This window comes from Panthera pardus, unplaced genomic scaffold, assembly GCF_024362965.1.
Source record: "Panthera pardus isolate Hobbes unplaced genomic scaffold, ASM2436296v1 HiC_scaffold_1, whole genome shotgun sequence".
NCBI classification, from domain to species: Eukaryota; Metazoa; Chordata; class Mammalia; order Carnivora; family Felidae; genus Panthera; species Panthera pardus.
Window position 1 is genome coordinate 20,139,869 of NW_026526654.1, and position 27,137 is coordinate 20,167,005.

At 36.5% G+C, this 27,137-nt stretch overlaps 1 protein-coding gene across 6 annotated transcripts in view; it reads right to left on the reverse strand.

The window, feature by feature from the left end:
* The window catches only part of PCCA (propionyl-CoA carboxylase subunit alpha), a 413,570-nt gene that overhangs the window by 241,932 nt on the left and 144,501 nt on the right, over positions 1 to 27,137 (reverse strand). For all 6 annotated transcript variants that reach the window (XM_053890918.1, XM_019443967.2, XM_019443966.2 and 3 more), the window contains 4 exons: positions 15,224 to 15,302; positions 10,620 to 10,722; positions 3,189 to 3,283; positions 158 to 308 (listed from right to left, as the gene is read on the reverse strand). In XM_053890918.1, coding sequence (XP_053746893.1) covers positions 158 to 308; positions 3,189 to 3,283; positions 10,620 to 10,722; positions 15,224 to 15,302 — 428 coding nt within the window. The remainder of the gene's footprint in view (positions 1 to 157; positions 309 to 3,188; positions 3,284 to 10,619; positions 10,723 to 15,223; positions 15,303 to 27,137) is intronic.

A 27,137-nucleotide genomic window follows, 5' to 3' on the forward strand; every position in this document is an offset into this window, starting at 1 on the left:
GTTACTTATCTATCATTCCCAACACATGTCTTAGCACAAGCATAAACATGAAATCTTTAGGACTTTATGAAGTTGACTTGTAAGTTTCATGAAAACAAAAATGGGTGGGAGAAGAGGGTCAAGTATAGAGGCGTGGTGAGGAATGAAAAACAGTTACCTGGAGTCTCGTATTCATTTCCAAAAAATAAAAATTCTTCTTTGAGTCCACAAGGAATTCTACGGTTCCAGCAGAGGAATATTTTACTGCTTTGGCGAGAGCTACGGCTTGTTCTCCCATCGCTCTTCGAGTCTCAGAATCCAGAAAAATGCTGCCAATACAGAAAGATTAATCAACATTTTGAACAAAAGTAATCTTTTGTGTGCACCGTATAAAAATTTTCTTAGAGTTTACTCAGGTTATGATCTCTATCAATTTAAGATTTTATATTATATGCTTTACAAGTGTTTATAACATGTGCTTTTTGTGTTATTAAGCCTAACATGTTTAAATAAGTCAGCTTCAGATTTTTCATAAAACTAATATTTGAACTTTCCACATTATGCTGCAACTTCCATCAGTTTTCGCACAAGTAGTTGTTTCCAACTAGTAAAACTTAAACACATATATTCAAATCTACGCAAGCTAAAATTGGGAGATGTGCCTTCAGTGAAAGGCGAAAGATTTATGCGATTTGAAGAGAAACCAGAGCATGAGATGTGCCTTCAGAAGAACACGTGTGGTGGATGAACTACCTTCCAGCATGTGTTACAGCACTGCCGACTGGGGCTATGAGATCAGTATTAATGAACCAACAACATGCATTTAGCAAGGTGTCTTTCAACAGGAACACACATAAAACAAGGTTATGTCAGGACATTTTCATCAAGGTTATGTAGGGATTAAAATGACCCAACTAGAGGCTCACAGAACGTAACTCTGGGTCTTCCCTAGGAACAATGCTTCAGTATTCACTAATTCAGTGTTCACAGGGACTCTATAAAACATAACTACCACATATAACAAGAACTCATTGTACATGTAATAAATCCTCAAAACTTTTGTTTCACAATACCAAAATAACCCTCCAGCAGGCAAATAAACCTGAAATGTCTTCAATAAACCGTAAAGAAGTAAAAAATACTCAGAGCGATAAGCAACCTCATCACTGCACTCAAAACACAGCAGTAAAGTCAAAATCTAGAAACTGAAACCTACATATTACACTTACTTTACTTTTTCACAAATAATAATACACAAATACCTATCAAGTATAATGATCAGTTCCCATTTTTTTTGTTTGTTTTTGTTTTCTTTTTGCTTCCTATGGCTTTAAATTTTCCTTTTTTCTCTCAATGAATAGGTGAGTTCAAACAAAAACTTACATTTCCAGAGAAAGAGAGAGAAATGCAACAAAAATAATGATTCAAGTTTCCTAGTCTGTGAAAGGTTTTTTCCCCCACTCAACCTGAGTGAATTTTAAATAAAAAATTAGTTATATTAGAAGCAATAAGAAGATAGCACCAAATTATAAAAGCAGTGTGTCAGAGACTACTATTATTCTACCAGGAATCCTTGTCCCCTTCTACACAACTAGAAGAATTTTAGCAGGACACACAGTTACTTAATTTAAAAAAGACTTTTCCCGGGGTGCCTGGGTGGCTCAGTCGGTTAAGCATCCGACTTCGGCTCAGGTCATGATCTCACGGCTTGTGGGTTTGAGCCCTACATCAGGCTCCTGGAACCTGCTTCCGATTCTCTCTCTCTGCCCTTTCCCTGCACATGTGCGCACGCGCGCTCTCTCTCTGTCTGTGTCTCTCTCTCAAAAATAAACATTAAAAATTTAAAAAAAAAGACTTTTCCCAACTTCCCAGCAAAGTGCCTAACTCCAGATCACCACCAAGTTAGCACGGGTAAATTTAGGGATCCTTCCTAAAGATACAGATAAACATTGCTTTTGCCTTTTCTTCTTCCTTCCTTCTTACATCCTGATCCTGGGCCATGAGACAGGGGTAGGCCATGTGCAGGCTGCAGTGGGCTGTTCTTCAAGCTAAGCGTCCCAAGAAAACAGAAGTGGAAGCTGGCAGTTTCTTAAGGCCCCTTCAGGCAGCATCACTTCTACACAGTCTATTGCTCAAACAGTCACAGAACACAAAACCAGGGGGAAGGTACACAGATCCCTACCCCTACTCCTCAACAGGAGAAGTGGCAAAAAACTTGGGAACCATGTTTTAAAACCACTATACTATACCATATATTTAAAAACCAGGGGCACCTGGGTGGCTCAGTCAGTTAAACGCCCAACTTTAGCTCATGGCTCTTGAATTTGAGCCCCGTGACGGGCTCTATGATGACAGCTCAGAGCCTGGAGCCTGCTTCGGATTCTGTGTCTCCTCCTTTCTCTGCCCCTCCCCTTCTCATGCTCTGTCTCTCTCCTTAAAAGATAAATACACGTTAAAAGTAAATAAATAAAAACCATTATAATTGAAGTAGGATTTGCTTTTTGCCATTACCCTGTGATTAAAAATCTGCTCATAGCCACATCTACTTTTTACAGAAACTATACACATATATCAAGGCACACTGGCTATGACAAAGTTATAATTGGCTATACTCCTTATCGCCTGGTTATTAAAAATAACAATGTACACTCAAGTGGGATTTTTAAGGACTAAGAGACAACTTGGATATATACAAATACCAACCTAGCATCAAATTAGACATGAAGTTCCATGAAATTGCTATATTCAACACATCTAAAGGTGGCTTGGAGAAGTGCCTGAAAGAGTGCTGATAAATCAAGAAATCTCTAAAAATTATGCTCCAGAAGCCTCTTCATGGTAAGATAAATTTAAAAACTTCAGGATCACCTTTATGAAACTTTCACCAACAGAAGATCCTGGACATTCCACATGACTGGAAACACTAGCAGGGTCTATTCCCTAGAAGCCTGTGGAAGTCATAGCTGGCTATCCACCCAACTCTCTCCTCTAACAAAACCCCACCTTGTTTCCCAAGAACTCTCTCACGTGTCATGCACTAAGTACTGAGGAAGATGAAGTGGCAAATTCTTAATTATAAAAATACACATCAATAGAATCATACCATGTCTACCAAACTGCAATTAAAGCAATTTTAGCCAGTAAAATGGGAAAGGAATGTAAGAAACAAAATCAGTCTGTTATAAATGCTCACTGAGAGAAACTCTTACCTGGGTGCTTCCTCCACCACTTTCTGATTTCTTCGCTGAATTGAGCATTCTCTTTCATTGAGCCACAAAGCATTCCCATGTTTATCACCTAAAACCTGACAGAGTACACTGCTTGAAAAATTATACTGCCAAACCTACAGAGTATGTGCCCAATTAATGTTTTCACCATGCAACAACCATTGGTTTTTACCAAGCACACCTCACAGAACACATGTGCCTCTCAAATATGTTTCTCTTTTGGTTGATGTTAATAGAGGAAAACTATTTACAACCCCCAAAACTCACTAAAATGTTTTAAAAGACTTGAGGAAAAAATTCTCATGTTACATTTCCAATGTACTAGGGGAAATACCACATCAATTGTACAAATTTTGTGAAGGAAACTGAGTGTCAACAAAGGGGAATATATGTTCCAGGTATCAGTGATGCTTTAGGAAAACCATGACTGTTATCACAAACATCGGTTTGTTTTTAACATCATTAAATACCTGTTGGTCAAGAAATGCTATCTTATTTACATCCAATATGTAGTCTGTTATTTATATACGGATGTTTTTATGTGCTTTTTTTTGTTATAGAAAGTGATAAAAAGTCTGGGGTTACCATGTAACACATTATGATTTTTCCCATTTGTAATACTGAAAAATGAGCTGGAACTGCCAGATAAAATAACAGGATACCCAGTTGAATTTGAATTTTAAATAAACAACCAAAAATCTTAAAGAAAATAGGTCCCAAATACTTACTAGGACGTACCTTCACTTCAAAACAAAAACCAGTTTATCTGAAATTCAAATTTAATATGTATCTTATCAGCTAAATCTGGTAACCCTAAAACATGCTCTTGGTTAGTATTTTTGGACAGAATGCTTGCTTTTAGGAACAGATTAATATATTTTCATGATTAAGAAGTAGATAACTATTATTGAATGCATATGTTAAGGTCACAGAAGTAAAAGCTACTCTAGAAGGCTTAGGCTAGGCAACAATTTTAACTCACTTCTCTGGGCAAGTCACTCTGTTTCCTTACGCATTATAAATAGCAGATAACATCATCTTAATATTTTATATGACTGCTGAAAATATAAAATCAAAAAAGATCATGGTTACAGCAAGTATAACAAACTATGAAATGAGTAGTTAACATATGAATGCAAACTTAATTTTTAGGAATAAAACCTATCTAAATCTTAAGAATGATCCAAGCAAAGGAAAACACTGCAGTAATTAAATGTCAAAAAATTTGGAATTTGATTTTTAAGACTCAAAGGTGGCTGCATGAAGCATACCTGAAAAATAGTTTAACACTAAATTTATTCTACTTCTTTTCATTCTAGTTGACAAGGGAGTGAAAGCAGACCTTGCGTCCAAGAAATTAAGCCATAACCAAGAATTCTCAGAAATATTTCTAACTATAACAGATTAGATTCATATATAGGATCACATCTATTTTTCCCTGAAGTCTGTGTAGTCTCCTGGTTCTTTTTATAAAGTCTTGCCATTTCCTAAGCATTCAACAAAAATAATTTGACAAGGATTTATTCCACTAAATAAATGAAGAAACTAAGTGACCCGACAATCTAAATAAAAAGTGCTTGTGAGGGAAGTTAATCCTTAAATCCATCATGAATTTTTTTTTTAAATGTAATCTCTACACCTAATGTGGGGCTCGAACTCAGGGCCCTGAGATCAAGAGTTGCATGCTCCACTGACTGAGCCAGCCAGTTGCCCCCCATCATGATTTAAAAAAAAAAACAAAAAACTTTTAATATAGCCCTTTACCAATGCGCAGGTACTCAATGTGGAAAAATCTCCCAGAAATACTGCCTACTGAAAAGTGCTTCATACATATCTATATGCATGTAAGCGACATACATATCTATACTTCACAGTCCATGGCAGGATATTCAAAAAACAGTAACAGTGCCTGCTTCTAGGGACAGAAACCAGGGGACTTGGAGACAAGGGTGAAAGGAATGCTCACTTTTCACTGAATGTCCCTTATAGCGTGCACAAATCACCTCATATAAATGCAAATTGAGGAAAATAAAAAACTTCCAAGCACAGATCAGATAGAGCAACATCTCTGTTACCTATTTAAGTAATTACTGTTACCTATTTAAAACACTTTCACCTGTGTTTAAAATTATCACCTAGATTATATGCCATGGCTAATGAAAATAAAGGCTGATGTAGATATATAATTACTTAACACAACTTGACAAAGCTTTATAGAGTATTGGTAATGTGAAAGACATCGGCCTGGTTGTTGGAACCAAACGTGAATAAGACCTACTAACTGCCTTCAAGGACTTCTTGGTCTATTGGAAAAGTCAGACAAAGATAAAATAAATGGTATTCTAATAGCACAAATAAGTGACAGATGGGGAATACAAAGAAGGGGGAATTAATTTTGCCTGTAAGATCTTACAGGAAGGACAGCCTAAGTATCTCCCCTAAATTACAGACTTAAATATCCAACAGTCTACTTAGTACCTACACTTTGATATCTCAACTGTGATTTATCCAACATCACACCCTGATTTCCTCCCCAAAACATGCATCTCTCATAGTTTTTCCTTCCTCAGTAAAAGATAGTCCCAGTCTTCTAATTCCTCAGGCCCAAACCCGAAAGCCATCTTTGATGTCTTACACTTTTTCTTATACATCACATCTGATCTTTTAGAAAATCTAGTCTACCTTCACAGAGTATCCAGAATTCAATCACATTTCCTCACCTCCAATACCAACACCCTGGCCCAAGTTGCCATCATCTCTCACTAAGAATTACAACAACAAAAAATCTCCTATGAGAGCTCTCTACTTCAACTGCTGGTTTTCAAATACTAAATAAGAGCTGGGGCACCTGAGTGGCTCAATTAGTTAAGAATCAGACTCGGTTTCAGCTCAGGTCATGATCTCATGGTTAGTAAGTTTGAGTCCAGCATGGGGTTCTGTGCTGACAGCATGGAGCCTGCTTGAGATTCTGTCTCCTTCTCGCTCTACCCCTCCCCCACTTGGTCTCTCTCTGTATCTTTCTCAAAAAAAAAAAAAAAAAAAAAAAAGTAACAGCCAATAAATACTGTGTGCCTAGCTTTTTTTTTTTTTAACCTTGTTGAATGGGGCTACTTATTGCAGTGTCATAGCCTTTCCTCCCACCATTGCAAGCTTGACAAGGAGGCATCAAACTGTCTTTAAATACAGAGGTCTCTGCATCAGGAGAACTGCTTTTAATGAACTGTACACAAGAAGTCTCATCCATAGCAGGGCCAAGTTTGAAAAAGAGATTCTGGTCTTGAAAGGAAGATGTTTATATTCTACTTATGGAAGGACATGATCATTAGGGCCTGAAGAATGGGTTGTGGTAGCTCATATCCAAAGATGGCCTTCACATTCAACAATATATTAAAAGAACCATTCACCATGAGCAAGTGGAATTTATTCCAGGGATGCAAGGATGGTTCAATATTCACAAATTAATCAATGTGATAACCACATTAACAAAATGAAAAAAAATCATATGATCATCTCAGCAGATACAGAAAAAGCATGACAAAATTCAACATCCATTCATGATAAAAACTCTTCAGGTGGGTTTAGAGGGAACGTACATCAGCATAATAAAGGCCAGATGCAAAAAATCCACAGCTAACACCATACTCAATGGTGAAAAATTAAGAACTTTTCTAAAAATCAAAAACAAGACAAGGATGCCCATTCTTGCCTCGTTTAGTCAACAAAATACTGTAAGTCCTAGCCACAGCAGTCAGGCAATGAAAGGCATCCAAACTGGTAAGGAAGAAGTTAAAATGTCACTATTTGCAGACACATGATACTATACATAGAAAACTCTAAAGACTCCACCAAAAACACTACTAGGAGTAATAAATGTATTCAGTAAAGGTGCAGGATACAAAATCAATATAGAGAAATCAGCCACATTTCCATATGATAATAATGAAGTAGCAGAAAGAGAAATTAAGAAAACAATTCCATTTATAATTGCACTAAAAAGAATACAATACTTAGGAATAAAATAACCAAGAAGATGAAAGATCTTTACTCTGGAAACTATGAAATGCTGATGAAAGAAACTGAAGATGTCGCAAACAAATGTGAAGCTATTCCATGCTCATGGACTGGAAGAATATTGTTAAGATATCCATAGTACCCAAAGCCATCTACAAATTTAATGTAATCCCTACCAAAATACCAACAACATTCTTCACAGACTAAAAGCAAATAATCCTAAAATTTGTAGTCAAAGCAATTTTAAGAACAACAAAGCTTAAAGGTATCACCATCCCAGATTTCAAGATATACTACAAACAGTAATCAAAATAGTGTGGTACCGGCACAAAAACAAACACATAGATCAACAGAACTGACCAGAGTGCCCAGAAATAAAACCCATGATTTTATGTCAGTTAATCTATGACAAAGGAGGCAAGAATGTATGATGGGGAAAAGACAGTGTCTTCAGTTAATGGTGTTGTGAAAACTGGACAGCTATATGTAAAAGAATGAAACTAGATCACTTTTTTTTTTTAAGTTTATTTTGAGAGAGAGTGAGAGAGAGCAAGGGCATGTGAGCTAGGGAGGGGCAGCGAGAGAATCCCAAGCAGGCTCCACACCGTAAGCACAGAGCCTGATGTGGGGCTCAATCTCACAAATCATGAGATCATGACCTGAGGTGAAAACTGAGCCACCCAGGCTCCCTGCAAATGGACCACTTTTTAACACCATACACAAAAATAAACTCCAAATGAATTAAAGACCGAAATGTGAGACATGAAACCATAAAAATTCTAGTAATTTCTCTGACATCGGCCACAGCAACATTTTTCTAGATATGTTCTCTAAGGCAAGGGAAACAAAAGGAAAAATAAACTATTGGGGCTACCACAAAATAAAAAGCTTTCACACAGCAAAGGAAACCATCAACAAGACAAAAAGACAACCTACTGATGGGAGAAAATATTTGCAAATGATATATCTAATAAGGGGTTAATATCCAAAATATATAAAGGACAGGGGCACCTGGCTGACTCAACTGGTGAAGCACGCAACTCTTGATGTAAGGGTTGTGAGTTCCAACCCCCCACTGGGAGTGAAGCTTATTAAAAATATATATGGGGCGCCTGGAAGACTCAGTCAGTTGAGCGTCTAACTTCGGCTCGGGTTATGACTTCATGGTTCATAAGTTCACGCCCCAAGTCAGACTTGCTGCTGTCAGCGCAGAGCCCACTTCAGATCCTCTGTCCTCCTCTCTCTGCCCCTGCCCCACTTGTTGTGTCTGACTCTCTCTCTCTCACTTAAAAAAAACTTGTATAAAAATAAAAAAATATATACAAATATATGACAACTACAGTATTTACCAGAACTAAACATAACATTACCATGTAATCCAGTAATATTTCTCCTCAGTATATCTGAAAGAATATATATGTCCATGAAAAGACATAGCAATTTATTCAGCATTAAAAAGCTGACAACAACTAGAAGACCCACCAACAAGAAAATGGATAAATTACAGGTTATTCAAACAATGAAATATCACAGAGCAATTTTTTTTATTCTGATTTATTTATTTTTTATTTTAGAAAGAGAGAGAGTACAAGTGAGAGAGAGGGGCAGAGAGAGAATCTTAAGCTCCACACTCAGCATGGAGCCTGATGCAGGGCTTGATCCCACGACCCTGGGATCATGACCTGAACCGAAATCAAGAGTCAGACGCTTGGCCAACTGGGCCACTCAGGTGCCCCTGCAGAACAATTTCTTAGAATGAATAAATAACATACAGCCTCATGGAAGAATCTCAAAGATATGATATTGTGTGAAAGAAGCCAAGTACGTATAACCAAATATATATTGTATAATTTCATTTATATGAAGTTTAAGGACAAAAATAATCTGTGGTGTTAGAGGTCAGAACAGCAGGCACTTTGGTAGTGAAATGCAGGGATTGGCTGGGAAGTGGTATGAAGAAATCTTCTAATGTCACAGAAATGTGCTATACATCTTATATCTATCTATCTATCTATCTATCTATCTATCTATCTATCCATCCATCCATCCATCCATCTCTCTATCTATCTGGATGGTTGCTATACAGGTTTCCATGTGTGCACAAGAATTTTATTGAAGCGTACACAAGATTTGTGGACTTTACTGAAGAGCTATGTTATCTCAATTTATAATATCTAAAAACAAAAAACCAACAACAAAAAATCCTGCTAACTTCAGAAATAAATACACTATATTCGACGTTTTAAAACTAACTGATGGGGTGCATGGGTGGCTCAGTCAGTTAAGCGTCCGACTTTGGCTCAGGTCATGATCTCGTGGGTCGTGGGTTCAAGCCCAGCATTGAGCTCTGTGCCAACAGCTCAGGGCCTGGAGCCTGCTTCAGATTCTGTGTCTTCCTCTCTCTCTGCCCCTCCCCTGTCCATGCTCTGTCCCTCTCTCTCTCTCTCAAAAATAAACATTAAAAAAAAATTGTTTAACTACTAACTGATTATGTATGTTTGCACATTTTTCCCATTCTGGAAAATTTGAGGATCTAGATGAAGATTTTCTACTCATAAATAATATCTATGTAAAACGGAAATTAAACTTAACAAAACCACAATGACAAAATCTAGGACTTTTACTATGCCCCATCAGAAGGGGCAAGGGCAGCAAATAACCTATTAGTTTTCTGGTTCTCTATTCACACTGAAATGAGGAAAATAATAACCTAAATTTCAGTATGATTTCAAATTTGATATTTATGTTTTATCAATTTTAATTCAATTCATAGCCCTAATGTGTAAAATAGAATGAAGACAATTCTGACAAAAATGACAATTCAGGACACATTATCATCCTCTGTGTGCCGTTTCAGAAAACCCAGTTTGTCCTGCTGAAATCCATACTCCCCACAACCACTTTAGCAGTTGGATTAAAATCTTAACCTGAGTAGAAGAAATCATTTACTCATCTCTCTACCACCAGCTCCTAGAAGAATGCCTGCCTCAGTGGGCCAGCCACGCAGACATTTGGTGAACTGAAATAATAGGAATCCAGATGAAGCACTTAAAAAACAAAACAAAACAAAACAAAACCAGCTCTGAAATGGCCAGTCTCAGAAGAGGGCTAATGAGCCTCTGGGCACAATGTATTCAGCCTGGTCCATCTTGGGACTGCTTGTTCCTATGGGATTTTTATATCATTCCCTCTGTTGACCAACATTCTGGCACTCTGACAAAAAGTATACCCAATTCCAAAGGGAAGTGATCAATTTATGTACATTCTCTATTTTGAAGTTATGGAAACATACCAGAACGATTCACAATCATTCTAAATGGAAGAAAGGATGTGTTTCCAATAGGAATAAATGATGTTATTTTGAAGTCATAATAATTAGAAAACATTTTAAAATGTACCAACCTGGATTTCTATATGACGAGGGTTATCAATAAATTTTTCTATTAGTAGTCTATCATCACCAAAACTAGAAGCAGCTTCTTGAGATGAAAATCGAAAACCATCCCTGGAAAAAATTTTTAAAAAGGAAGAACAGTCAAACTAACAAAACAAACACAGCCCTCAATCTAAAAGAAAACAAAGCAATTAAATATTTATCGTGGCTTACTTATGAACAAAGCAAAGAAAAATTCACTTAATGCACAAGTATCTAAATTGACTTGCGGTGAGCTGCAAGTCTTACACTCACCAGCTCTGTGACGTGCGGTCAGTGATTTAATTTCCCTGATCCTAGATTTTATAATGACATAGGAATACCAATACCTAGTTCACTGTGAAAAATCAGGTATTTTTAATAAACCACACAAATCACATAAAATTCCATTTCCTCAACCCAATGTACCTTAATTCTATTATTAAAAAATACAAAAATGCATGTCCATTTGATTCAAGAGTCAGAATATACACACAAAAATGCAAAGGGTCAAACTGACCAACGGCACAACTGGGGCAAAACTACAGCAAAATACTCTGTGAAAATGAACACAGAACAGGAGGATCCTCAAGAACATTTCACGATAGTTTAAATGCACACCTTTATTTAAATATAATTGCCCTCTACACACCCATACAGGTCATGACAGCTTAGTCATTTCTGGACTTGTTCAAAATTAATACTTAGGAAAGTACAATTTTTGAAAATACAAAGTATGGATAGGATTATCGCTTTACATGTTTTATTCCCAAGCTGTAATCATTTAAATCATTAGAATTAAAATATGCTCACTAAATTCATACACTTGGGCTCATTCGGTCTATTAAAAACTCACACTTGCTTACCTAAAACTAAATGAGTATATTATTTTCCATTCACTGATATATTCAGAATATAAAGTTTAATTCTTTTTATACATTATTAATAGTTTATTAATCTTCAAATTAAGTATCTGTACTTAAATACAGTATTAAAATTATTCCAATCTTTTAATTTGCAAACACTCCATCTGGCAATATTAGAAATAAATACCACTTTTGTTTTTGTGCTTAAAAAAATACAACATTGAAAGTAAACAATGACTAGAAGATAAATTCAAAACATATTGCAACAATTCCTATTTCTCAGAGTTCTGAGGGAAAAGGTATCAGGTTTTCTTAGTCCTCTATTACTTCTTTGATTTAGGGGAATGGAGTTTTTAGATCTCAGGAGACTGCAAAGCTCAAAGAAACTAAAGCACAATGAATTATTGTTTTCAATACCATATGACCAACTTTTTATTAGATGGGACATGAGGATTCAGAAAGAAAAACAAGGCACTTTACAGTTTGTCTTTGCTGTAACGACTCAGAGCTTACATCTTGCATTTAAACCAAGAATACTAAAGGTGAAAATCAAAATCACCCAAATAAATTGTCACATTTGAAAGCATCACGGGGATATTTTGGAACTCATGGAAACTGCATTAAAAACATCATTTGTTATACCTAAGTTACACATTCACTCAATACATTTTTACTAATCATGAAACCATGTGCCTGGTGCATATTTAGGTGACAGGAATACAAAAATAAAGCAGAAACTGCCCTCACAGTCCTCGAAATCTAGCAGGGGTATTCCACAATGCAGACATGATCAATTTTCCAGTCATGCCGTATTTCATTGAAACGTGGATAGGGAAAAGAAAGCCAGAGGTTATTATGAAAATATCTGAGTCTACTTTCAACAGCCTTCATGATTCTCCCAATTTAATATACAATAACAACACTATTTTTTTTAATCTTTCAGATGTTCCAAGATTCTAAGACAAGCCATAAATGCTACTTCCCTAAAACCACGAAGGAAAGATGTTACAAGAGGAAGACACTCCTCTGGATAAAATAATAAAGCAATTAATGGCTATCAGATTTTCCTTCCAAAGAAGGCTAAAATTTTTATCGCGTATGCAAAAAATATTTCTGCCTTAAGAAGGGAGAAGGCAAGGAGTAGATGCAGTGTGGCCTATTAACAACTGGTGACTATAGAAGAAAACCCCATGGATATTTTCTGGACTGTTCTCTCAATTTTTCTGTAGTTCAGATTCTTCCAAAGTAACAGGGGATACAGAGGAACTTTTTAAAATAAAGAGCATGTATTATCAAACCAAATAGTGTCATACTTTTATTAATCTCAACAAAGTTTCAGATACGATTTATCAAAGTGAGAGCAGTATTTTAGATAGAAAAGTATGGGTGCACATATTTTTATAAATTTTATCAACATATTTTGAACCAATGTGCCATTTAATGGGTTAAATTATTACCCAAAAAGATGCCCAATATATGAATAGATACAGTGATTTCTGAAAATACTGAATGCTAAATTAAAATCCATTGGTTAATAGCACAGCAAATCTCAATACCTAGAAATTTAAGAGTTATCTTCACCATAAAAGAATATGTTACTAACAGTAAGCCCTGGAGAAATGATGGATAAGCAATCTGAGATCCCAAGAAGAATAATGAAAAGTAAGTGCTAAAGCTTTCAGTGAAATTGCTATGTAAGTGCCATACAAGAGGGCAAAACAGTGAGAAAAAAGTTAGTTTATAAAATACACATCTCTTACAGAACCGTTGTGTTTTATATCTTTATTACATCATTCTTTCCTACCAAGAGGCTGCAGCAGATTGTCTTTTCCAAAGATGGCCACAGTGGTGTCTCCTACTGTCTGGATTTATGCTATATACCTCTTTTGCATAATCATGCAACACATGAACTTCTTGTGAAAACAAGGCCAAAAGTGCAAGAAAGAAAATGCACAGGACTGCACACGAAACAAATTATATTGAACTACAGGCATCAAAATATTTTTAAGAACAAATTTGGGATACAATGTATGGGGTTCTTTATAATAATAAGCTCCAACAACAAATCTAATAATAATCACTGTTACTCAGAGATATCTTCAACAACTGTAATGTGATAACATGTGACTTCCAAAGTGGTACAAAGTTTCATAGATATTACCACTATTGTAAGTCTGTTGCCTATATTGGAGGAAACACTAAATCCCAACTAGAAGCTAGTGAAGAAATAGGTCCTTTTTTTCCCTCATTCAGATGCATAAACCTCTCCTCAATTTCCTGGGGCTGGGAACTCAAAGGTTAAGAACTCCAGATCTAGTATATAAACTGCATAGAGGAAAGGATTATTTTGTCTGTATTCCTGGAACACTACTAAAACAGTGCCTATCACACAGATCCTCAACCAATATTGTCACTCCATGCAATGAGTTTATTCTTACAGTCAGGCTCTGAGCTGTCAGCACAGAGCCCGACACGGGGCCTGAACCCATAAATCTCGAGATCATGATCTGAGCCAAAGTCAGATGCTTAACCAACTGCCACCCAGGCGCCCCAAGACTGGGGTTTAAAGAGCAGTATATGTTATCTCTTATAACGCCACAACACAACTAATTACTTTCTCTGATGCTCAACCAAAGAAACAATGGTGTCCTGAGATAATTTTCCTTTAGAGGTAAAATCATCTGTGCAAGTCTGCAACCTGGTGTTTTCCCAAAAGATTTTAAAGGGTAATAATATATTGCCTTGAGGAAATTTTTACCTTGCTTGTACACTTTAGAACCTAATTTCTGAATCAGGTTTGTAGTGAACAACTTTCACGACGACTGCTCCAGACTTCTGTTTTTGAGAGATATGGGGGAGTGGGGAGGAAAGGAAAAGCAAAGGAACTGAAGAAAGCAGAACGACCTGGAAGACCACATTACTTCTGGGTAGAAAAAGGGCACCAAAAAGCAACATAAGACAATAATTAAGTCATTGTTTATCCCCTCCAACCCTCCAAAAAAAAATGACATAAATCTCTTCTGCCATATCCGAAAATCCATAAAAACACAAACCTACATAGAAGCGCCTAAAACCTGTTTGTACTATGCAGTTTTCCCAAAAAGTTATTTTTTAATCACCATGATGTCATCAATGCATTGGATTTTTAAAATTTGGTTTTAAAAGTTACTTTTGATTTCTGAAACTACTAATAAGAAACTGGTCTACATTTACAACAGAGTGCACTGTATATAAAGGACATTTAGTAGTTTCAAATTCAGAAGAAATATATTCCACAGCATAGAATTATTGAAGTAGTTCACCATTTTTATAGACAAGCTATAGAAAGTACACACTGACTAATGCACGAATGAAATCATAACTGCCTTTAAATATATTTGCTTCAAATCTTCTGACCACACTCAGAATATACATCAAATGTTAGTAGCTTTTGCCTAAAAAACAGAATCATGACTATAATTTTTAAAATATAATATAAAAACAAAAAGACAATCCTCCTTTGTTAATGCATAAAAAAGTAAGAACCTTTCTCTAACAGAACAATCATCATCAACATATAAACAAGAAAGTTTTCTGCATAATCTCCATTTTTTCCCATCTAAAAGAGTAAAAATTATCTGGTTATTGTAATTATTCCATTACACTTTTGGTATCTGTTTACTTGTCAGTTTAATAAAACTCCAGTAACTGCAATTTTCATCAAAAGTAGATTTTGGACAGCACCTCACCTGGTCTCTTCATCATCCCAGGCGATTCGCATGCCTTTCCCACCACCACCTGCTGAGGCCTTGATCATGACAGGGTAGCCTAACAGCAGGGAAGAATTAAACAGAAGTTCAGACTTTGATCATCTGGATGCATGAACATGACAACTGACCACATGTTCAATAACACAGAAGACAATAACTAATTTATTTAAAAGTTCCTTTCTTTAGAGTCAGGAAAATAACACCAGTGTAATGATCTCATATATATTTTAAAAATGAGAGGTGATCATTTCGAAAGAAAAAGACTATTTGTATCAATAAATATAACATTTTTACCAGTAATGAAATAAAAAGCTAAGAAAACATAAATAAGTTATTTGACAGAGGATTCCAAAAATAGAAGCACATATAATATTAACTAACCAAAGATACAAGAAGCAACTTTTATGACATTTACACACACACACACACACACACACACACACACAATTCCTCCAAAGTACTGTTTGCATGCATCACAAATTAAACTCCCTTTTTCAAAAGTAATGATTTACATGTATTTGAGGTATTTTCATCTGAAAATTCACAGGGAACCCCTGCAGCTTTTATCAGCAAAAACTGACACAATGATTTGGGGAGAAATCAAGTCACATTATTCTATCATGGGTGGAGGCAGAAGGTCCAGGACTCGCTGTTATCAATGGAGAGGCTACTGCACTATCCCACTGATTCAACAAGGAATGCATATGCTAGCAAGTGTGATGAAAACACAAAGTAAGACCCAAACAAATGACATCTCCAGCTAAAGTTTGATAAGAGAAAATGACATAAGATTGTTGTTTTAGTATTTTAGATTATTCTAAGGTTTGTGACAGCTTGAGTTACCAAGAAAAGTTATAAAAGTCTCCTTGCTTAGAGGTTTCCTGAAAACAAGGTGGATACACTTATGTCTGAGACCACTTGTTTATGATCTTTTCTGAAGAAAACAGTGAGCACCAGGAAGACTCTTCCTGGCCTGTGATGCTCTAACAGCACTACACTCTACCTATAGGATCTTAGAGGAAAAGGAAGAAAGGGCCAAATGTCATAGACCTTTAGCCCCTAAGCCACAAAACATAGCTCTTAACTTCAACTTAGTTAAAATGGCACTTGCTTTCTATGTGTTTCATAATTAATTCAATTTTTAAAATTCTCATGTTGGTTATATTTATGTGGGACAGTATTTTAAAAGCAATGCTAAGCGCAGTGAGAAAAAAGATTAACAATACTGTTTTTACACTGGAGTGTCAGAATCTAGGAAGAGAGAGGGAAAGTACCCAAATAACTCTGTCACTGGGAATTCAGAAGAGAAAAGTACAACAAGGTAAGACGAAAGCGATTAAGGAAATCATCTTACAGCAAGGACCAAATATTTACGTGAGGCTGTGAAGGATGAGCAGGATTTGAACACTTTAGGCAGGAATAGCAGGAACAAAACAGGCAGGGAAGCATGGGATTGGCTTAAGGAATGACTAAAATAATCCAGCTGTAGAGTATCCGCAGGATGGCAGAAGAAAAAGAGAACCAAAACATAAATTAGGTTTATGTTTTTGCATGCCACAGACCCTGCACAAGAGTGAAAAAAAAAAGGAGTATTCGTCTCTTTCCATGCTGTGGCCTCACAGGAATGTCCCATAAAGGAATCAGATTGAAGTCATTCATGAGGAATCAGCCTGTTTTAGAGTAGTGAAGAAATAATACCTAAAAATTAGAAATTGGCATGCTTAAGAAATCATTAAAATTTAAATAAAATTTAAATCAAAAATTTAAACAAATGGTGGGGTGCCTGGGTGGCTCTGTCAGTTAAGGGACTTTACCTCAGGTCATGATCTCGCAGTTTGTGAGTTTGAGCCCCGTGTCAGGCTCTGCACTGATAGCTCAGAGCCTGGAGCCTGATTCAGATTCTGTGTCTCCCTCTCTCTCTGTCCCTCCCTCCCTCCCTCTCTCTCAAAAATAAAGATTAAAAAAAATTTTTTTTAATTTAAACAAATGGATCCATACCCCAAAAAACATGTTACCACTTCACCATCCAAAACTATTTATCCATACAAACAGGAAACAGGAAACCACAAGAGGTAAGCTATCTATATCCCGTATCTCTGTTTTCAGTTCCCTCTGAGGATTAGGAAATGTGCAGTTATTCTGATTTCAGTATTAATCTCATCTTATTTACTATGGACCCTAGTTCAAAATAAGACTGGGAAAGTGTCCTTGGTCAGAAGGAACTAGATGGGGAAACAAAACAGAAAAAGTAACTTGTCAACAAGAAATTATTATATGCTCAGAAAAGATGAGTCATTGTTAGGCAACAAGGTAATACATAATAAGGCAATTACATATGGTCCCCCCAAAAGGAGGCAATGTAGCATGAGACCTGTCAATACATATAACCCAGGAAGACAAGATTCTCTGATGAAACTAACAAGTCAAATATAACACAATTGGGAGGGAAAAAGAAACTGGCATAAGCTAGTGGTGACATTACAGTCACCAACTCAATCTAATTTCTGAACTATAATTGGAAATAATATAAAACTAAGGTTTTATACTCCACTTCCTATGCCAAATAATCATTAAATTTCAGACAGAACATATTTTTATGTTGTCACCATGCCATGCAGAAACTAGACCTAGCCATTTCAAGAGGAGGGGAAACAATATTCCACACAGATGATGTTAAATAATATCAAAGAGCCCAGTCCCTCATCCCTACTTTCTTATTGTGTCTCTGAAACTCTAAATGGGGTAAGTCATGGGGGACCAGGAACTGGAAGAAAAGGTAAAAAGATTCAACCAAAAGTAAAAATTCCTAAAAAATCCAAACTAGTCAAGTAGATGGCTGTCACCACTCCCTCACTTTACCTGGTCTAGACCCAAAATTTCCACTAATGTTCTACCCCAATTTATTATCCATTGGAGTACTCACTTCTGAGTACTATGATGGAGTTCTTTAATATTATTTGGTTGCCATAGATTTGAAGCAGAACAACCTCCCTTAGAACAAAACAAATTTCTCTAAGGTTTTTAAAAGGAGAAGAACTCTTGGTATGAAAAGATTGCTTAAAAAAAAAAAAAAAGATACCACAGGTCCTGGTGCTGTTGGCAAGTTCTTCCACAGGTTTCTTCGCCTCTCCCCAGATGCCTACTCCCACTACCTGACCTCACCACCCAGTGACGCTCCTGCAAACACTCTCAACTCCAACATGCAGCGAGTCTCCATTCTTTATTTCCCTCCCACCTAATGTTTCCAAAAAGAAACCTACTAAATACTACATGAGGAAAAAAATTAAATATTTAAGGAAGTACAGAAACTCAGGTTACCAAAGCACTATTGCTCCCTTTCTGTCCTCAAACTTCAAGGGCAGGTCTGGTCTCCTGTCCCCCCAGCAATCAACAGGTCTTACTTTCCACCAGAAAGCAGCAATCCTCTTTCTTTCTAACTCTCTACCAAATTCCCATTCATCAACTCAAAAATATACACTCAGTAAACACTATGTGCCAAGCACCAATCTGGCTCCTGGGGACACAAAGGTAAACAATTCAGAAAGTTCTCTGCTCTCATGGCACTTACCATCTAGTGGACAATGATGTGTAAGTACACAGGCACCTAAATATGCATACTCATGCATAAATATGAATATACACACAACACATAAGGGGGCGGGGAGTACAATAAAGACAACAGAAGGATATGACTGGGGGTGATCAGGGTTCCTTTTCCTTGAAGCCTTCTCCAAGAAAGCATACTGAAACTGAGACTTGACTGAGCTGGAGCCTGCCCTCTGAAAACCAGTGAGAGAAGAACATTCGTGACAGAAAGAACGAGTTGGAAAGGCTACAATACAGGAGAGGGCAGCAACCTAATGTTGGGTTTGTGAAGATCACTTTGGCTGTTCCGCAAGGGATGAACTGAGGACAAAGGTGGGCACAGGGAGACTGATTAAGAAGCTTCTGCAATGTTCTAAGGGCGAGCCAACTGTGCTCTGGACGTGGCTGGAAGAAACAAAGGCTTGCAGTTTGTTTTAGAGATAGAGTCAGCTTGACTTGCTGATAGTGTGGATACGGACGATAAGGAAATGAAGGAAGATTCTGGGAGTTTAGGCACTTTCCCATTTTGTTATGGATTACAGGTCTAAAGGAACTTTTTTTTTCTTTTGAACAACTGATAGCACCACATTGACCCATATAAGACACAATACATTACATAACCTCCCCCTTCAAGCAAAATCTGCCCCTATACTCGGTGTAACAACTTGGTAACTTAAAGCTGGCAAATGATACCTCAGTGATGCAATAGTCATAAAATAAAGAATTTTATGTGGTTCTTCACCTTCAGTTTCTTGAATTAAGATTTCGTAGAATATAATGACTGATGGAGATGAAAAATGGGGAAAAAGGTAAAAAGTGAAGTATTTCTTGGAAAATGTCCTATTCCTAATTTGATAGTGTAAATCAGAAATCTCTCCAGCATCAAAGAGAACATATGATGGGGGGGGGGGTGTTCTTTTAAAAACAGTTGGAAAACATTTATAATTAGGCCTTTATTTCCTAAAAGTAGGGTTCAGAATTAAAAGAAAATGAAAGCTATTTCAGAGAATAGGACAGTCCTCCAGACGGACAGAATAGAATCTCATAATGGAACCTCAGAAGAGAGAACAAAAGAATGGGGGTGGGGGTCAGGGAGATTCTCAGACAGCCAGGAAGGAAATCTCCAGCTAACAGCTGTATATTATAATTACAGGGAAATCAAGTATTATACATTGCATTGGTTAGATTCCTTTTCTCTCCTTGAATAGTTCACTTATTACCTTTTTGATTTGGAGTTTGTGTGTATATTTATGGGAGGAGCTATCCTACATGAAAGTGATATTTTGAAAAATCCAAACTACTGTTGCAAACAATATCCTACAATTTCAATTTACCTGATTGTCTCATTATTAGATTCAGAATAAAAATCTGTTAATACTACATAACTGAAATTGTACCCTAATTCTTATATCACATCAGAAAGAAAAAAAAAAGTCTAATTGTCCATTTCCTGATGAAGAAGTTTGATTGCTTGATTAAGATGGTGACCATTAAATTTCCTCATGAAAAATATGCCATTTTCAGTTTATAATTAGCAGACGATCTGTAGATCAACCTTTGGAAACTGTGAATATCCTATACTCAAACAATATTCCACCCAATAGTAATAATAAACTTTAATGAGTCTTGCTTTATATAATTTTTACACTGCTTATAGCAAAATGAGTTTTTAAAAATGCTGACAATTTTTGCCTCTTCTCACTGTTGTTTCTCCAATGACTAAAAGAGGGCCTGGAGAAGAGAATGCAAAATGTACTTACTAAATAAAATGTATTAATTAACAATTTCAGTACTTGCAAATCCTTTAATTTTAGTACTATATTTCACTATATAAGCACACATTATTCATTCTAGTGAATAGATATTCAGATCTATACATACAATGCTCCCATGAGTATTTCTGTATCTGTAGCTTGGAACCCTGTGCAAAAGGTATATGTCTAGGACTATAACTGTTGGATAGTATGCAACAGTTACAAAGTACTAAAAAATCCAGTTTCTTCACTATTCTTTATCTCCATGATCACAACACTTATACAAACTACCATTACCTCTTTATAGGATGCCTGTAGTAGCCTCCTAACACAACTCTCTGCCACTATAGTTGGTCCCCTCGGACTATACAGTGGTCACTGGAATTCTCTATTTTTTTTTCTCACCTCTCTCTCCAGCCTAAAACATTAAGAGTTTATGTTGTACCAAGAAACCATAGATGTTTAATGAAATTAAAATTATGAATTCAAGGAAAGGAAGAGTGGAAGGTACAAGATGGCTTAACAGAAACTTGTTGAATCACAGTACCAGGTAACGCTATGCTTCACTTGAGTTAAGGAAGCTTATAAAAAAAAAAAAAAAAGGCACCTAAAAGGTATTAATATGAACATCAATTAACTGACCTATCAAACAAAATAAATTTTAACCGCTTTTACACAAAGATAACAAAATCCAAACACAAAATATAACATTCACAATGTTTACAATCCAATCAAAACTTAAGAGACACGTGAAGAGGGATGCCTGACTATCCCAGCCCCATACAGCATGGGACTCTTGTCTTGATCTTGGGGTTGTGAGTTTGAGCCCCGTGCTGGGTGTAGAGAGTACTTAAAAACAAAAACAAAAAACAAAAGAAAAAGAGAGAGAGAGAGAGAAAATGCAATCACCTCATGAGGAAAACAGTCAAAAGAAAAGAAGCCCCAAACTGAAAAACATACAACAGCTATTACAAATTATAGCTATTAGAAACATTGTAAGTATGGAAAAGGATTTAAAGAAAAAGTCATCAACTACACTCCAATTAATTTTTTTTCTAAAAGGAAAACAGAATCATGTTGGGAGAAATTTTTAAAGATTATTAAAAATTAAAATTTGGGGAGCACCTAGGTGGCTCAGTTAGTTGAGCGTCAGACTCTTGGTTTCAGCTCAGGTCATGCACTCACAGTTTCATAAGTTCAAGTCCTAAGTCAGGCTTCGAGTTGACAGTGTGGAGCCTGCTTGGGATTCTCTGTCTCCCTCTCTCTCTGCCCCTCCCCCACTCACAATGTGTCTGTCTGTCTGTCTCTCTCTCTAAACTTTAAAACAAAAAGTTAAAATGGGGCTCCTGGGTGGCTGTCAGTTGAGTGCCTGACTTCAGCTCAGGTCATGATCTCACGGTCTGTGGATTCAAGCCCCATGTCAGGGTCTGTGCTAATAGCTCAGAGCCTGGAGCCTGCTTCAGATTCTGTGTCTCCCTCTCTCTCTGTCCCTCCCCACTTGCACTCTGTCTCTCTCCCTCTCTCTCTCAAAAATAAACAAACATTAATTTTTTTAATTAAAATAAAAGAACTAAAAGGAAAAGATCCAACAATGTATAAAAAAGAATTATACCATGACCACATGGGATTTATTCCTAGTAAGCAAGGTTATTCCAATACTCGAAACATCAATTAACGTAATCCATCACATCAACAGGCTAAAGAAGAAAAAATATGATATGACTATAGGAGCAGATGCAAAAAGTATTTGACAGAATCTAGCACCCACTGAGCTCAGCAAGCTACAAATTGAAGTTCTTAAACTTCATAAAGAACATCTATAAAAACCTACATCTAACCTTAAAGTTAGTGATGAGAACCTAGATGCTTTCCCCTTAAGTTCATGAACAAGGTAAGGGTGTCCCCTCTTAGCACTCCTATTCAACATTCTATACAAGTTCTATTTTATGCAATAAGACAAGAAAAAGGTAAACACATTGGGAAGAAATAAAACTCATTAGCAGGTAATAGGATGTCTATAAAGAAAATCTCCAAGAGTCAACACAACAACCAAAAAATGTCTAGAACTAATAAATGAATTGTAACAAGGTTGCAGGATACAAGGTCAATGTAAAAAGTTGATTACACTCCTATGTACCACTAATGAAAACTTGGAATTTGAAATTTAAGACACAGTACCATTTACATTAGCACCCTCCCCCCAAAAAAATTAGGCATAAATCTAACAAAAAATGTATGGTACCTATATGAGGAAAGCTACAAAGTTCAAATAAAATTAAGGAAGATTTAAATAAATGGAGAAATATTCATGTGTATGAATAGGAAGACAATATTGTTAAGATACCAATTCTCCTCAACCTGATCTACAGATGCAATAAATCCCAAACAAAATCCCAGCAAGTTATTTTGTGGATATCAACAAACTGATTTTAATATTTATACAGAAAACAAAAGGCCCAGAATCACTAACAGTAAAGGAAAATAACAATTTCAAAATATTGATATAGGGCCGACTAGATGGCCCAGTTGGTTGAGCGTCCAACTCTTGATTTCAGCCCATTTCATGACCCAGCGTCATGGGGTTGAACTCTGCATCAGGCTCTGCACAGACTGTGGAGCCTACTTGAGATTCATTCTCATTCTCTCTCTCTCTCTCTCTCTCTCTCCCCCCTCCCCGTCCCCTGCTTGTACTCTTGAAAATAATTTTTTTAAGTTATTTAAAAGACAAAGATTGACACTACCCAACTTCAAGACTTCTTATAAAGCTATAGTCAGCATGGTATTGGTAAAAGAACAAATTAATCAATGGAATAGAATAAAGAGACCAAAAACAGACACACGTGAATAGAGTCAACTGATCTCTGGCAAAGAAGCAAAAGCAATAGCAATTCAACAAAGGAAAGTCTCTTCAACAAATAGTGCTAGAACTGGACATCCATACACACACAAAAAACTAATCTAGACACAATCCTTAAAAGGTAACTCAAAGTGGGTCTTAGACCTGAATACAGAAACAACCAAAGAATGACCTAGATGTTCTAGATGACCCTGGGTTTGACAATGAGTTTTTAAAATAAAAAAAAATTTTTTTCAATGTTTATTCATTTTTGAGAGACAGAAAGAGACAGAGCATGAGCAGGGAGGGGCACTGAGAGAGGGAGACACAGAATCCAAAGCAGGCCCCAGGCTCTGAGCTGTCAGCACAGAGCCCAACACGGGGCTCAAACTCACAAACCATAAGATCATGACCTGAACCAAAGTCAGACACTTAACCGACTGGGCCACCCTGGCACCCGACAATGAGTTACATGAGTTACAATGAGATACAACATCCAAAGCACAATCCATCAGAGAAAAACATTGATAAATATGTTCAAAACATGTATCTGATAAAGAACTTGTATCTAAAATAGAGTTCTTAAAACCCAACAGTAAGAAAACCCAATGTAAAATCAGCAAAAGAGGTGCGTGGGTGGCTCAGTCAGTCGAGCGTCCAACTCTTCATTTCGGCTCAGGTCACGATCCCAGGGTGATGGCATCAAGCCCCACATTGGGCTCTGTGCTGAGCATGCAGCCTGCTTGAGATTCTCTCTCTCCCCCACTCTATCCCTCTCCCCAGTTCGCACTCTCTCTTTCTCTCTTAAAAAAAAAAAAAAATCAGTAAAAGATTTGAAGACACACCTCTATAAAGAAGAATGTAAAGATGGCAAACATAGAAAAAGACGCTCACATCTTTGCATTCAGGGAAATGCAAATTAAAACGAGATACTACTATATTCCATTAGAATGGCTAATAACAAAAACATGCACAATATCAAAAGCTATCTGGGATGTAAAGCAACAGGAGAGCAACAGGAATGCATATTCACTGCTGGTGTGCATGTAAAATAATCTTACCCTACAACCCAGTAGTCAGAGTCCTGGGTATATACCCAACTAAGTTGAAAATTCATGTCCACACAAAAACCCGCATACAAAAACTTTGTCCACAATTGCCAAAAACTGGAAACAACCAAGATCTCTTTCAAAACGTGAATGGATAAACAATCTGTTGTATATCCATACAATAGAATATTATTCAATAATTAGAAGAAATGAGCTATCAAGCCACAAAAAGACATGGAGGAACTTTTACATACATACAGCTAAGTGAAAAAAAAAGCCCATCTGAAAAGGCTACATACTGTATGATTCCAACTATATGACACTCTGGAAAAGGCAAAAGCATAGAGGTAGTAAGCAGTGTTTCCCAAGGGTTGCAGGGGTAGGGAGAGGAGGGTTGAAAACATGAAGCACAAGGGAAACTATTTTGTATGAAACTATAACGGTAGAATCGAGTCATTATGCATTTGTCAAAACACATAGAACTACACAATGCAAACAGGGAACCTTACTGTAAACTGTGGACTGTAGTTAATAATGTATCAAGGTTGGTTTGTTAATTGTAACAAATGCACCACACTAACACCAAGTATTAACAATTGGGGAAACTGCAGTGTGCTGGGGGTGGGGATGTATATAGAACTGCATGTACTTAACGATGTGTTCAATTATTCTGCAAATCTAAAATGGTGCTTAAAAAATAATTAAGTCTATTAATCATTTAAAGGGGGACAAACATTTGAAAAGACAGTTCACAAAAGAAGATTAATGAATGTGAAAGCATTAGGCATGCGAAAATATACTCATATTATGTATTAGGTATTAAGGAAATATAATTATAATCACACTGAAATAAAACTTACACATCCATCAGAATAACTAAAGTTAAAAAGACAGGCAATGTTAAGAGTTTTTCTGGAATAACTGGAACTCTCAAACACTTTTGTGGAAATGTAAAATGGAGGAAGGGACATTTTCAAAAAGGATAACAATGTTCTAGATCTTAATTTTGGCTGCATTTATTAAAATTCACTAAGGTATACACTTAAAATAGCTAGGCTCTATTCTTCATAAAATGTACATCAATAAAAACGATTTTAGGAAGCAGACAAAAAGAACAGATCGCCATCAAGTAACAAAAATTAGAGCTATCTCTTCAACAGCTACAGAACACAGCACAACCATTTCAGCACTATGCTGACAGAAAACCTCTATCAGTCTAGATTTGCACATGTGGCAAAACATCTTTCAAGAAAGAACACAAAATAGGGGCACCTGCGTGGTTCAGTGGGTTGGGCATTCAACTCTTGATTTCAGCTTAGTTCATCATCTTACAGTTCATGAGACTGAGCCCTGCATTGGGCTCCATGCTAAAAGCACAGGGCCTACTTGGGATTCTCTCTCTCCCTCTCTCTCTGCCCCTCCCCAACTTGTGCACAAGTGTGCTCGCGCTCTCTCTCTCTCTCAAAAATAAACAAACATTAAAAAAAAAAAAGGACACTGCTAATCTGAATAGAAACAAAACAAACATCAGTCTATATACTTTCAAGAGATACACCTAAAACAATGGTTCACTGGTTGATTGAAAAGTTGGAGGAACATACAAAGAAAAGACCAAAATAAGGTGGCTTAGACATATTATAATCACATAAAATCAGATTTAAAAGCCAAAAAGTCACTACACTTCGCTAAGAAGTAAAATTAGCCAAGAAGATACATGTTATGCTGTTATATTACTTATTAACTTATCTTAAGAATATACAGAGGCAAAACCTTAACAAGCAAGGAAAAACTGAAAAATCCACTCTTTTACAAATTGATCATATAATCAAAACATCACTAGAATATTTGAACATCCTAACAGGTAGTGCTGACCTACTGGTTATCTATAAAATACAGCATAATTTGAGAATATACATTATTTTCAGGCACGGATGTAAGATGTAAAGTGACTTATGCCTTGGCCATAAGGTAATTCTTATCAAATAAGATTCTAAATAAAAAAGATCACATTCATTTAACAGAAAGCAATTAAGTTAGAAATCAATAAAATAAGCAGTGCCTGGGTGGCTCAGTCAGTTAACTGTTCGACTCCTGATTTCGGCTCAGGTCATAATCTCACAGTTCACGGGATCTACCTCTGCATGAGGCTCCTTAGGATTTTCTCTCTCTCCCTTTCTCTCTGCCTCTCCCCTGTTCATGTTCACTCACTCACTCTCTCTCAAAAATAAGTAAACATTAAAAAAAAAAAAAAGAAATCAATAATACAAAAAGTAGAAAATTTTCAGTTATTTTAAAATGCATTCTTAAAAAACACAGTCAAAAACCATAATAGAAATCTGGGGCGCCTGGCTGGCTCACTCAGGAGAGCATTCAATTCCTGATCTCAGGGTTGTGGGTTTGAGCCCCATGTTGGGTATAGAAATAGAAAAGAAAAAAGAAAAAGAGAAAAGAAAAAGACAAGAAAAGGAAAAAAAGACAAAAGGAGAGAGAAGAGAGAGAAACAGAGAGACAGAAATCTGAAAATACCCAGATATGAACAATTACGAAAAATACATATCAAAACTGTGAAATAGGGTTTCCAATTCAGATCATCACTTTAGGCCATTCTGCCAGCTGCTGGAAATATTATTGGCAACCAACAGCTGACTTGTCCTCAGCTTTCTGCTCAA